This window comes from Rattus rattus, chromosome 3 (assembly GCF_011064425.1).
Source record: "Rattus rattus isolate New Zealand chromosome 3, Rrattus_CSIRO_v1, whole genome shotgun sequence".
Lineage (NCBI taxonomy): Eukaryota > Metazoa > Chordata > Mammalia > Rodentia > Muridae > Rattus > Rattus rattus.
Genome location: NC_046156.1, coordinates 24,961,395 through 24,976,693, shown reverse-complemented (window position 1 = coordinate 24,976,693; position 15,299 = coordinate 24,961,395). Strand labels below are relative to the sequence as shown.

Below are 15,299 nucleotides of genomic sequence, written 5' to 3'. Positions count from 1 at the left end.
AATTCCTGGTGTCCCTTTAACCCTCAACTCATTTTGTTTTACTTTTCTTTCTCAGCTTGCTATATTTGATAAAAGCACTCTTCATAAGAGTGACCCACAGGAGAGAGTCTCGTATGGCCCCATTAAGCAATGTTTAGAGAATTCAACTGCGTTTCCAAGCCAAAGTCCTAAAACCCACATATCTCCAAGCAAAGACGTGGTTAGGTCTATCATAGCAAACCCGTGTTCCTGATACCAACTTCTGTCTTAGTTAGAGTTTTATTGTTGTGAAGAGACATCATGACCATTACACCTCTTATAAAAGAAAAACATGTAATTGGGGTTGGCTTACAGTTTGAGAGGTTTAGTTTATTGTCATCATGGCAGAAAGCATGGCATCTTGCAGGCAGACATGGAGCTGGAGGAGCTAAGAGTTCTATATCTTGATCCACAGACTCAGAAGAGGACTGTGCCTACATTGGGTAGAGCTTGAACAAATATATGAGCCCTCAAAGCCCACCCCTACAGTGACACACTTCCTCCAACAAGGCCATACCTGCTAGTAGTGCCACTGTCTCTGGGCCAAGCCATCACACACATGAGTCTATGGGGGACATATGTATTCAAACCACCACACTAGCTTTGATTGTGCTGGAACTTGCTATGTATTGTACTGGAGGAATAAAACAAACACCACCATGACCCATCTGTGAACCCTGTAAGCTACAGTGATGACAGACCTGTCAAGGCATGCCCACTGGTACAATAGTGGCAAAACAATCATGGGAGTAACCAGTCCTTTTCTGACCGGATTTAAGGCCTGATCTAATCCTGGCAATATTATCAGTCCAAGAACCTGTGGCTACTCCAAGAACAGGTCATAGGTTCTAGGGGAAAACTCATATTATTTTGCTAAATGGACATAGCATTAAGCTAAGCCCTAGTGACTTATCATTTTACCCATAGACTAACACATCCCTCAACCTTCATTAGAGAAACCTCTGCATTCAGCAATTAACACAAAGACTGTCATGGTCAAAGTACAGAGAATAAGGAAGTTATGCTTAGCTCTAAATGTGGCATATATATATATATATATATCCTCTTTTCTGTAGCTCAAAGATGGGAAGAAGGGAGAGAAGATCATAAGAGCCAGAGTCAGAAGTGACTACAAGGAAACAGTGTTTTCTGGACACAGTAGGGCACATGCACATATGAAAAGACATTGGTTTCGAGAGCATGCAGAGGGCCTGTGCAAGCTCATGCCAGACAACAATCCCAGCAGGAATAGGAGGTCAAGGAGAAAATACTATCCCTGCCCGAGGAGCTACTGGCAAACGTAAGCCTCTGAGAGAATAGCTACATTTTTAAGATGTAGCCACAGGTAGGTTGACTGTTCTCCAGGGGAAGGCTGCATATACAAGAGTGAGTTTACAGCACAAATTGGGCTTGGTTTTAAAAAGAAAAAGACAAAGACTTTGGGAAAGGGCCCACATCTGGGAAGAGTTGAGAAAGGGAGGTGAATCTAATCAAAGCTTCTCATGCTGTATGTAAGAACAACCAAGTCTGAGAACTTTCATTCCATTCAAGTTTTAAATTTTATAGACACAGATGCATAGCAATACCTGTAAGTTTCTGAGTATTTAAGCAATGAACTGAAAGTTTTTAAAAATTCTACATATCACTGAATTTGCGCATCATGAGTATATATAAAAGTCATGTATATTTTTAAAAAGTTCATTAGATAAAAGCCCAAGTTATCCAATACCAAATGGTCTACCCTAAAAGACATATACAAGTACCATTGTACAGAATGAGCAGGAATGTAAGTGTGTGTGTGTGTGTGTGTGTGTGTGTGTGTGTGTGTGTACATATGTAAAAACAATAAAGGCAGTAGGTGTGAATTTGAAACAGAGCAAGGAGGGGCATATGAGAGGGTTTGGAGGGAGGAAAGGGTAGGGGGAATAATGTAACTATATTATAACTTCAAACAATAAAAGAAGTAATGAAAATTGGATAAACATTAAAAGTAGTTTTGTATATCTGATTGAAAACAAGTTATGTCAGAGCAGTCTACCTATAACTCTCCAGAGTGTTTACTACATTTTTGTTGATCACTTTACAATGCATTACAAAATAAATTTTGGTTTCTAAAGACATCTACTCTTTTCTTTTGATTTCTTTTAAAAATTAAAATACAAGATATATAGTCCACATATCAGCCATTATCTTTTGACATTTTGTTTTCTACTATGCCTTAAATCATGTTTATGTTTAGAGTTTCATAAAGGAGATCAATTTTATTCCTTTCATCTCATCATTCAACTTGAAAAGAATAGATTTGAGATTAGAATGTGGGTACAATGAATATATTAGAGTTACTGAGAAAATTACATTAACAGCCTAAAAGCATACAAATGACAAATCTAACAAAATTATGAGATACTGTGTTTTTTAAAATGTATTTTGTATGTGTTTATTTGGATAGGCATACTTTGTCTTATCTCTACATGTATGCTTGCTTTCATACAATGTTTGCATGATACCAAATTTGCTTATAGGCAATTGATCACACACATAAATTAAAACTGTTAAATTAGCCCAAACCCTTCCAATTCCTATGACTTAAAATATTTGACAAATGAGTAAAGTCTCATTTGTTGGAAGAATAAAGATTGCTAGGTATCATAGCTCACATTTTTAATCTCCACTCCCAGGAAATAGAAGTAGGCAGATCTTTGTGAGTTCAAGGTCAACCAGAGCTACATAGTGAGGCCCTGTCTCAAAACAGACAGACAAATGAAGCCAAGCTGTCTTCAGAACCGTTAACATTTGCTTACCTGCTCTATTGGTTGGGATGTATCTCTCTATTAAATGTTTAAGTTATTCTGTTAATGCTTTCCATGTTTCCAGACAGTAGATCACACCATTTGAGAGATAGAAAGGCCTCCATAGTAGTTAAAAGACTATCCATAAGTTTTATTGGGTGGGACCCATTTGTAGCATTCATATGTAAATGGTCAGGCAGACATCTCATTATTTTACTGAGAAATAAGTTTCACCCTGTGAGATGTTTCCTTTTTGTTATCTGCATAAGGCATCATGGGTCAGTAGAGGTCAGACTCCAGATGCTCTGGGCCTCTCATTAAAGTGTGGACTTCTCCAGCAGAGCCAAGACGCCACAAGAGAGTCTGCAGCCACAGCTTATAATGGTTACCTTTTTCTGAGTAGAAAGCAGTCCTGCTCAGAGGCAACAGCATTCCTGCTCTGAGGACAAGGTAGCTCAGCCCAGCCATTTTCCCCAAAATAGCATCCATAAGTTACCTTAGCTTCTTAAGTTTTAAGGATGAAACAACATATGTTTGGCCCTCTTAATAAATATGACATACTGTTGGCTTGTATTGTTGACTCATAGCTGACAATTGAAAATTGCCTCTCCCTTGGGACTTCACTATTAAGTATTGATAACAACTTTAAATTCACATTGAGACATGTGATTCCACATACAGAAAGCTATTAATACGGTAAAATACGTTCTGCTAATGTTTTTTCCTTGGGAAAATGATTATGTCTTAATTGAAAATTTCTTAAATGTTGCCTCAAGACATAAATTAAAATTGAATCAAATTTACTAAAGGACAAGTAAATAGAAAATGTACAAAGATTTAAAGATATGTATGTTTAGCAAAGCAATTATCATAAATAAATTTTATATTTTTTTATCATAAAGTAATATTTTTTCCTAAAATAAAATGAAAAACAAGGCTTAAGTCAGTAAAATTTGATTATAAAGAATAGTAATTAGACAGTGCTGGAGACTACAGTCTTACTTCAGATCTCTAAACACTTCTAACTTTAACAAGAAAGAAAAGAAAGAACCAAATTTCCTTCTAGAGTTGTAGAGTCAGAGACCTGTCTTCTCATCTGGAAGAGAATGTGTGTGGGGCTTGCCTTTCATTCTCCTCCTTGTAACTCCAAAGGGAAGAAGAAATGATCTTGGGTAACTACCCTCAGCTCCCAGAGAATGACCCATTAGCTACCAGTAAGGCTGTGTCGACATCAGTGTGCACCCATAAGCCTGATGGACACTAGAACAAGGAAGGCATCAATTTAATCCCTACTCTCTCATTAAAGCAGATACAATTGATGGCACCCCATTGGGTTCCTGTAGTATAATCTGGATTTTCTGTGACGAGCCACGGATTGCCATAGATATAGGCTAAAGTAATACCATACTTACTGAATTTTAGAAACACACACTCTATATTGACTATCAATAAGGACACACAAATGGAGGGGGAGCACAGTGCTGAGGGACACCAAGAGAGGGAATTCAATGGTTGTTGAGCCTCTGATGTAAAATTGACTCAAAAGTCTTACAGTTAGCTTTTATGTTACTGAGTACCCCACTTCTTCAGTGCTCCCTTACATTACACAGTAGTTACAACATCACACCCAGTCGCTAATGTTCTCAAGCAGCTAAAGGTAACAGAATCTGATCCAGATATCTGCTTCAATCCTCTGCAGACCTTGCTTGACAATTAATAAGATTTTCCTACTGTCTGTGTCATCAGAGCTTCTAATACATTATTTCGAAGAACTCATAAATTGGGCAAATTCAAACACAATGGATATTCAGAATATTTTATAATTAACAGCCGACATTGGGTTGATCATGCAGTGGCTTCTTCACACTGAAGCAAAAGCTTCCCATCCTCCCAAAACTTGAAATAATTCCCAGATTTAAAATCACTCAAATTAAGGAAAGGTAATGTAGGCTGGGGAGGTGGATGGCCCAGTGGTTAAGTGCCCTGACCGTTCTTCTAGAGGTCCTGAGTTCAATTCCCAGCAACCACATGGTGGCTCACAGCCATCTGTAATGGAATCTGATGCCCTCCTCTGTTGTGTCTGAAGAGAGCAGCTGTGTACTTACACACAAAAAATAAACAGAAGAAAGAAAAAGGAAGGTATTAACTTTTTGTACCAATTTCAGATATGCCTTCTCAGTAATTTACACTCCTGGTGCAACCCAGGGAAAGACAGAGATTGTTTCTCAAAACTGAGCCACAAATCTGTGAAGCAGCAGCTGGCCCATTTTGGTGGGAAAAGGGACCCATGTGGACCCTACTATGTCTGGTTTTCTTTTTCTCAATATAAGGTGAGACTTTATGTCTTTTCTTTAAGGTCAACTACTGGTTCTGACTTCTGTACGGCTGCTTAATATACTAATTTTTTTAAGTTAAAAAAGAAAACAGAAGTAGAAATTTGGAAGTAGAAGGAAGTGTCCATTTGAATTTAAAATATGACCTCTGTCTTTCCAGGGATCCAGAAAATTCCTTTAGGCAGGAGATCCCGGTTTACAGTGTGCTTTTTATCTCTGAGGGAATTCAATGACACGTAAAAGAAACAATTTGGTTGTGGAAACATGGGTCTGGGCAATTGTTAAATTTTCCCACAGTTCTTTCAATTTACTATAAAAAAAGAATAAAAAAAGTAAATCTCAAGATTCAGTTCATATCTATCTATTCAAAATGGATTTGTTTTTATTTCATAGGCAAGAGGTACAGTTTTCTAGATGTCAGGAATAAAATCAGAGTTACATTTAACATGAAGACTCCACTCACACACATAAGTCTACCTTGGCCAAGCTGTATCCAAAGATTACAAAACCTAGTTAAAACTTTACCTATTGCTGTGAACTACATAGACACTGCCCCCAAAAGAACCGAATCTTAGTCTCTTCAAAAATGCTATATAAAAGGTTTTGTCTAAGAAAAGAACAATCAAACAAGAAGACAAATCTAAAGTATCCTTTGATATAAAAATTAAATGGACAATAAAACTTAGTCAATTTAGGTCAGAGGATGGTTCTACAAGTACATGGGAATCTAAAACTTTCTTCTACAGAGCTAACTTTCTTCTTCATTACTATAAATCAGAAGATTAAGAAAATAAAAATCCTGGAAAACAGGGCCCCGCCAGGATTCATTGTCCCTTTTTGGACAGCATTTATTTATTAACTATAAATGCTTCTCTGAAAGTACAAAGTGTGACTCCTTGAATTCATCATACCAGGGTAAAGGGATAGCAATAAATGACAAAATGCAAGTGAGTCTCAAAGTGATCATTTTTTTGTATCAGAACCTCTGTTTATTCTAAAATAAGAAAATAGGAAAATTGAAGCAACAATGATTCTCTCTGCCCTACTGTTCTAATTCACCTTTTGATTTCCACAGCCTTAATCTTCTAAATATGTAGACTCTTATGTTTTGACCGATTCTTAAACTGACACATAACATTTATAGTATAAGAGACAGTAATATCTTCTATATCTTATTCTTTTAGCTGACTATCCACACAATGTACTAGCTATTCTTCAAAGGATTTAGCATAGCATTACCCTAAGGATTATGGGAGAAAGAGATGGTAAGAATAGCTGAGTCTTACTTTCAACCTCTTGCTGTCTTTCTACTCACTGTAGACCAGGCTGGCACTGAATTTAATGTCTTCTAACATTAGTTTTCTGAGTATTGAGATAGAGGGGCCAATATTGGCTAGCTAACTTTAAGTATATTTAAGATGTGTTTATTCTTTTTGTTTTGTTTTGTTTTCTAAAACAAGGCTTATTTGTGTAGCTGTCCTAGAGCTTGCTCTATAGACCTGGCTGGTCTTGAACTCACAGAGATCCACCTGCTTCTGCCTCCCAAGAGATGGGATTAAAGGAGTGCACCACCACTGCCCAGCTAATGTGTTTATTCTTGTACACATGTTTTTAAAGCTGTCAGTCAACCTTTGTCAAATCGTTTATTTTTAAATGACTAGATCAAAGTTGTTTGTGGAGTTGTCCTGAATGGTCATGGCTAATTTGCACCACTATATCCAGGAGTTTCCTGTCTCAAGTCTAAATTAGTATTACCATAATGTATTTATTCTCTGGGAAACAGGCCGTAACTAAAGAGAACATCCAACACAAGAATTACAGATGTGATGACAAAAAATATGAGACTATCATGCTGAATAAAGACATTGCATGCTATTTCACACTATACCAGGATATTTCATACACATGCACACACCTGTGTGAACACACACACACACGTGCTCACACACACACACACACATGAATGAGATAGATAAATCCATCTGCTAAATGATATTTAAGTTATATATATATATGAAACATATATATGCATATACATATATATGTATGTACAACTATTATGTATCAGATAAAATAAAGTCAGTAGCATTTTTTAAAACAAGAAGAAAGGAAGAGATATCCATTCTTTAAAATTAAGGTAAAATGAGAATTACTGTTCAGACACTGTTAGAAACACATTATAAACTGTTAGGAAATCCAAAGTTGAGGTGACTGGCTATGAGATGCCCATAGCCATGAAGGCATTTTACATTTTCTGTCAGTACAAACTCTGAGAGAAAGAGAAATGCTCTCAGAATTTTTAAGTGTCCTCTTCTCTGAAATAATCTAGAGAAGTCATGTTCCTTTGTGGGTTGCTATTTCTACTCTGAAAGTGTAGGTTAATGAACTAAAGGCTTATGAATGCTGTATATTCACCAGCAATGGAGAAGGGTAAAAGAGACAAACTTCCTCTTACTTTAGTTCTCAATGAGACTTTATGTTAAAAAATAAAAGAACAAATAAAAAATTTTCATTTCTTCCTGAAGAAATACTACATGTATATGAAAAATAATTAAAATCTTGAATAATAGACTTAAATTTCTTGAAATTTATCCTCTAACCTTCCACCTGTGACACATAGTGGTATCCCCTAATAATAATAATAATAATAATAATAATAATAATAACAATAATAATAATAATTTGAAGATAAGCATATTGTTGAAGTATATCCAAGTTTAGGTTTTTTCCCCCCTCACATTTTAAAGGTTGTTTGTACAGATCATTTTTATGATGAAGTCTTGAAAATCATAAAATTTTATATATTATCTGTATTTAGTCAGAAATAAATCATGCTTACCTCCTGTTTTTAGATATAAAAGTTGTGATGTATCATAACTAAAGTATTATTATAGTATCATTTGTTATCATCAGGCAGAGGATGTGCCATCAAGACAGAAAGATTTGCTACACAATATTTTAAAAATTGGCTTGATTTTTAATGACATAGAAGTAGGCAAGATACTTTAAGATTACAACAAAATTTTAAAAGAACTCTCATTGGAAGGTAGTCCAATAAATAAATCAAGCAGTCCTCGGTGGAATAAATAACAATGCCTGGCATGTTTGTGTAATTAGCAAAATTTTAGGGATTTAAGGTGAATGATCAGAAATTTTCTTTTTTCATTTCATTCAGTGAATTGTAGAACACTACATCCCTTAAACATGTGTATATGCTTGCTGCTGAGTGGGAGGAACAAGAGAGAAGGGAGGGAAAGAGAAGAGAAGGCAAAGAAGAAGGGGAGGGACAGATAGGGGAGGAGAGAAAGGAGGAAAGAGAGAGAAGAGAGGGGGAAGGACGGAAGGGAGGAAGGTGGAAGAGAGGAGAAGCAGAGGGACATGAGAGGAGGAGAGAGAGGAGAAGGGGAGAGACAGATGGGGGAAGGAGAGAAAGAGGAGAAGGGGAGAGACAGAGGGGGAGAAGGGAGAGAAGGAGAGATAGAAGAAGAGGGAGAAGAGGAGAGTGAGGGAGAGTAGACAAAGTGGATGAGAAAATTCCAGCCTTCTAACTTCAGAGAGCCATGTCACTCAGGATAAATGCAACTTTGAGCAGATTTCAGAGTACAGCAGAGGTGCTCTGATCCAGTACTGTAAAATGCAGCCACACATGCAGAAATAAAATCAGCTAGATTCCATTTAAGAGAAACTTAGAGAATTTCAGGTGAAGTAATTGAGAATGGGCTACAACAGGGGCTGACGAAACAGCTCATCCTTAAGGGTGCAGCTGTTCTACTGTAGCCAGACATTCACAGACCTTTCCAGGGGCTGAGGTTTGCCACCAAGAACAAAGATTACACAAAGGAAAAAGTCCTGGCAAACAAAGGAGGCGTTTAGAATGTGAGATATGAGAACACATTTCTAATATCAGTCAGTGCTTTCCTCCTTGGAAGTGGTCCAGTCTGCACCAAAATGGTGCGTTACATGGGTCAGTCACATGGGACAGTACCTTTCGTTTAGCCTTCAGCTGCTCATGGTACTTGTCACAGGTGTCTCCTGGGATCTCTCCTCCCCAGAGAGTAATTCCAACGATGGTGTAGGTGACACCCATGATGAGCAGTGGGAAACAGTACACCAGGATGATAACAATGATGTGGTACCTGCAGAGAGACGCACACACACACGTGCTGATAAATCATTTGAGTGAAACGTACAGGACTTTGAGTTTGTTGAACTTTAACTCATAAAGGCCAACCTTCATTTCCGCCTTATCTCTCTGTCTTCATTTCACACATTATCTCGTAAGCATTGTAACCTAGAGTCCTGTGTCAAATATTTTAATTGCACAGTCCCAAACTGAATTTTATGAATAAAAATTTATAAATAAGGTCTTTCTTCTCTTAATTTGTACATATTCCCTTCAGTTAGAACCGAGGCCGAATATCCCTGATGCTTGGTTCCTTGTTTAGTAATTGTTGCGCTAAACAATTGGACGGAGTCCTGAAAGATCAGGGTATGGGATAGAATAAGCCTGCCATGACCTGCATTATATGCCACCACAGACTATTTTATTCCTGTGACATTAGAAATTCACAAAATAAATGGTTTCTTCCACATGAGAAGAGGAACTAGACACTCTGGGCCGTGATGTACAATTCTTTTGATTTAAAAAAAAATCAGGTAAAAACGTTAGCATGTATGGTCATGGAATATTTTCTTGCCTTGATGCTTGGTGGATTACATACAAGCACGTTGTCATCAGGCATGGTAAACACACAGTTCTATAAATTGCCAAATTGATTCCATCCTTTCCCACCAAAATGGTAAGTTTGCCCTTAGGGAGAAATGGGAGCATAACGCAGAATATTCTGGCCCACATGCAATTTTACATACTTTATGTGGTTTCTACTGCCTTTTGAAGGCTTTAAATTAATTAATGACTTTATACCTGAGGTTTATCTTCTAAGACAAATCCTAAATCTCTTTCCCTACCTTCTTCCTGGTAGCTAAGTACTGGTTTAAAATTAATGATGAAGTGATCCAGAATGATACCACTTCACAGCTAAGATTACCCACAATATCAGGTAGGCAAAACACAGTTTAATAACCTTGCCTTCCCTTTACAAAGTGCTTCCTGTTTAGGTGAGAGAACCCAGAAAGAAGACTTAAAAGAAGGCATGGCTGAATGAACGACCAACTCAAAAACTGAGAAGAGATGGGACTATTGCAGGCCCAGGGGCTACTTTCTTTATCTTGAGTTCTAGTCCTCTGGAGAAGCTATTCCTGGCCCTCTTCTGGTCTGAACTAACATCATTTTACAGAGAGGTAAAAATGAGCTGGAATCTATTAGCTTAGCAGACCACTAGCTTCCACTAGCCTGAAAGCTAAAACTGTCATCCGATGGCATCTTGGGCTTATTAAAGTAACTGTTATTCACCTAATGTGATTGTCGTCTTCAAGGTTTATTGTCTCTGTCTGCTAACCTAGGCTTAGTCCTGGAAGCCTCTGACCTCCATACAATGGCCTAGCTTGTTTTCAGACTTTGAGATTTACTTCTGAATAAGCTCACCCTTTCCTGTTCTTTCTGAACTCTGGTCGGCTGGTTCAATTCACCCGTTCTGACTCAAACTCTTCTCTAAGCTGACTGACTCAAACTGACTCCTCTCTCAGCCTTTGATTAAATTTCTCTGTTTGGTCTCATAGTAACTTTGATAATCTGTTCTAATCCTCCGGCTCCTTCTCATTCTTGGTTTGTTTTGTTTTCATTTGCATTGAGATTATTCTCCATCTGCCACCTGTCTCTCCATAACTGTTCCAGTAAAACTGCTTTTTCAATCCCCCCCCCCCCCCGCCATAGCCTCTCTTTTTCTTTGTGCTCTCATGAGAGTTGGGCATATCCTATTTAGTCAAATCATTATCTGATTCGTCACTATCTCTGCCTCTCAATTAGATATCACTTTCAAAAATGGCTGGTTCCTTCTACAAATTAACCTTCCCTTCATGGTTTGGGATTAAAGGTGTGCTCTGAAGGTGTGTCTGGATTTCAGCCAGATGGATTAAAGGTGTATGCTAAGGCTGAGCCACACTGCAAACAGAAACCGGCTTTTACAGCAAACAACACAATCTCAGGGTTCACCGTGTGATCAAATATTCTGCAACCTGAGCCTATAAAAGAGTTCACACTAACCTAAATCTGTGTTCATGTGTTATAGTAACTCAAAAATGGCTCCAGAATAAACTACCTTTTATTCCCTTAAAAAAAAATTCTGGACTCTTGGGGATGCAGAGTTAGATAAAATAACTGTTTAAAACGTGATTGCTGGCCAGGCAGGGTTTCACAAACCTTTGACCTCAGCCCTTGGGAGGCATAGGCACGAATATGTCTTGAAGTTGAAAGTCAACCAGGGCTACATAAAGAGACCCTGTCTCAAAAGATTTGTAGTTATTGTCAATATTTATTATTTTTAAATGTCATTAAAAATAGGAAAAGAAACAATTTTACTGAAATATACAGGAACAGAAGAAAATCAATTAAACAATTATGTTGGTTTTTCTCTTTTACTTTTCTTAGATCTAAAATGAAATTTTTCCATTTCTTTTTTCAAATGGCCCACCTAGTTCCATTTTAATTTAGTGTCCAGGTTTCTTCATGCTGAAATGAACAAATCCATACAAATGAAAGCAAAACAAAATTAAAACCCCTGCCAGGACCTCCTTCCACTCCTGCCAGGTTTCCTAAAAGAGCAATCAACACTTGGGCTTCAGTGCCCACTTTCTCACTGCTCTGTCAATAGCACCCTGCTGTCCTGGCACACAGCCTCCAGCATTTACCGCTCCTTTTAGGAAATGCAGGTTCTTCTCCAACAGAGGTCATCACACCTCCAATTAAAAACCTTTGTAGCTATACAAACCAACACATGATATCGGAGTGTATTTCACATTTCTTCTTCCATATAATATATGACCATCCTCCCCTACCCCCCCACCAGGGGAATGGCTTTGTCTTTTATGCATAGTTTTTCTCCCAATCTTCATTTCTCTAAGAGCTTGATAGATCAAGCTAAAAATTGTCAAGGAGAATTTACTTACGTGAAATGTTGCTTGGGACCTTCTGGCCACTGCACGTAGCAAAGAGTACGGCCCGGCATGACTTTTATTTTGGAATAAAGGCATTGAGGGAAGGCAAGTAGAAAGGCCAAAATCCAAATACTTCCAATGACAATCTTAGTGGCTGTGGCAGAAAGTCTGGGTTTCAACGGATCAATAATGGCCATATACCTATGTGAAACAGACGAGAGCATTTTGTCATTTCCTTCATTTTTGGAATTTAAAACCGGAGCTTCAAAGTGCTTTCATAGACATTTCTCACTGCTTAAGTTGATAAGGATTTTACATCTGCAACGAGCAAGACAGATAATGATGGCACTGCCTCAGGAGTCAGCAGATTTGGGGTCAAACCCTATTCTGAGACCTGCTTAACTGTTTGAAACTCAGCCTCATTATTTCTAAAATAGAAGTAAGAACATCCACGCCTTAGGGGTGCAGTGAGGATCAATGGAAACAATGTAAGTGGAAGTATTGATTACTTGGTGCTGTGCCTAGTGCACTATCTGAATTCATAAATTTCTGCTGGATGGAACTGAAAACGTATCTACTGAGTGCCTGAAAATGCAGACTTGATACTTCAGCTGCGTTCTCTCTCCTTCCTTCCTTCCTTCCTTCCTTCCTTCCTTCCTTCCTTCCTTCCTTCTTTCTTTCTTTCTCTCTCTCTCCTTTCTTTCTTTCTTTCTCTCTCTCTCTCTTTCTTTCTTTCTTTCTTTCTTTCTTTCTTTCTTTCTTTCTTTCTTTCTTTCTTTCTTTCTTTCTTCCTGTCTTTCTTTTTCTCTTGGCAGTGTGGAGAGTCAAGCTTGGGCCTTGTTGCATTAGCCATGAAAGTGTTTTACCACCGAGGTACATTCCCAGACACCAACTGTCATTTCTCCTCTGTCTCTGTTGGCTTAATTTTTGAATACAAAATTAAAGTAATACAACATGGATATTGTAGATTATTGTCAAGAATAGAGAACCCCACATGAGCGCTGTGGCCACACCCTTACTTAAACCTGCAAAAAAAGGAATATTCATCATTCAGCTGGGATGAGAACTTCAAGCCGGATGGAGGTTTGGCTTTCACTCTAGCCAACAAGCTGAGTTTTATTGCAGCCGGGGGAATTTGTGGTATTTATCACAGCCCCACAGTCTGGGAATGCGCACTTGCAGTCTGAAGTGCACACTTACACATGGCTACTGCAGCCCACTCTGGATTTTCAAAAGAAAAGTCACATTATTCCTACAGCCCATATGGCAAGCATGTACCTTAGAAAAATGATTTCAGCTTTAAATTGGATAAAATATGGCTAATTGACAGATTTTTAAGCTAGTGATTAGAGAAAAATATTATTTATAAAATCAATTTAATTCATGTTTCTACCAATAAACATACATGTTGTTTTATTTTTACTGTGGTCTATTTTGTGCTTTACAAATATGTTTTTTATTTATTTGTGTTCAGAGATTATACTTCAGGTTTAGGAAGAATGTTGTTAATATTACAATATTGCTTATACATGCATACACCCCTAGACACACACCAAGATGCCCCCTGCAAACATATACTAACCAGTGCAACATTAAGAGTAAGGAGATTAGCATTAGTCATAATTTACCTAAAGAAAAATTATCTATGTGATAGATAATAAATATATAAGTTTTAGATGCAAACATTCTACTTATCTGTGATTGTTATACTTTGCTGCAAGATTGCATGGATAGGAAGCATCTAAAATAGTTAAATTCATAGAACCAAGCATAGAATAGTGGGGAGAAAAGGAAATGGGTAACTAATGCTTACTGGGCATGAAGTTTCATTGATGCAAGAAATAATGCCCTAAAGATTGGCTGTACAACACAGAATCTATGATTCCAAATGGCATTAGGAACTTCTCAAGTTAAATGTTTCAGGAAATTAAGACATCCCCTCTATACATATAAAATGCACAAGGAATTTCTGGAGGTGTTGGATGTAATTAGTAACTTGACTATGTGGGTTATCATAGTTAAATGCATTTTCTCAAACTCGTAAGATTGTTATATATATATATATGTATATATATACATATACACATATATACATATAAAAATATATGTATCAATTATATATTATTGTAGCTTTAAAATGGAAAAATAAAAGGCAGCTTTAAAATAGAAAAATATGGTACAGTAGGTTAGGAAAACAAAGTGAATCACGCAAGAACATGTAATGCAACGTTGGAATGGAAGGCTACTTAAAATTCACCCCTCATGTTCTTGGTGATGAAGATAACACTCCCAGCCATCACTGATTACTAACGACAGCCAGGCAATTCACTGCGCATATGCTCAACACCTAAAATACCCTCATCAATAGATATTACCATGGCACATATTTTATAGAAAAGTAAATGGAGGTTTAGGTTGATTAAAATTACTCATAGTGCACAACAATGGAAAATCCTTGTCAATTTTCTATAGAGGTAACAGAAGGAAGAGGAATTCTTTTATCGGGATGTTCTTGTAGTTGTCAAAGTCCAAATGGAAAGAAATTATGGCTTTAATATTCATGTAAGTCCTGTAGAAGAGTAGGTAAATGGATATAAGCTGGAACTTCATAGACCATCAAAGTAGTATTTTTTACCTTCTAATCCAAAAGCATTCATGTATAATGTTAAACACTGACGACTTTCTATCACAGGAACTGTAGGCAGGCACGTTTTTGCTCTCACTGCTACTGCATCTCAATTTTAAAGTATCTCAGTAGATTAGTTATGGCTGCATGAATGCTTCCAGAGCCAAGCACGCTCACCAATAAAGTTTGCTGTACTACCCAAGTGTGTATTACTCAATTACGTCACCATCTGGCTTCTTTGTTGGTTCTGAGGTTTATAAATGCCATTTGGATATTTGCACAATTGGTTTTTATAAACTTAGAGTACTTTCCGGGTCCTATAACACAGATAGGTCAAAACAAGTCCAAAGTTTTCATTGACTCTTTTTGTCTAGTTAACCTGACTTTAGATAAATTAATTGTTAATAGTTAGACTATTATTTCACCTGAATTATGTAGAATCAATTTAAGTTCTCACAAATTAATGTGAAATCTTGAAAC

At 37.3% G+C, this 15,299-nt stretch overlaps 1 protein-coding gene across 1 annotated transcript in view; it reads right to left on the bottom strand.

Moving 5' to 3' along the window:
• Positions 1-15,299, bottom strand: part of Tacr3 (tachykinin receptor 3) — a 99,177-nt gene that overhangs the window by 54,948 nt on the left and 28,930 nt on the right. Inside the window, exons 2-3 of the mRNA XM_032896623.1 lie at positions 12,206-12,394; positions 9,126-9,276 (exon numbers count right to left, since the gene is read on the bottom strand). Coding sequence (XP_032752514.1) covers positions 9,126-9,276; positions 12,206-12,394 — 340 coding nt within the window. The remainder of the gene's footprint in view (positions 1-9,125; positions 9,277-12,205; positions 12,395-15,299) is intronic.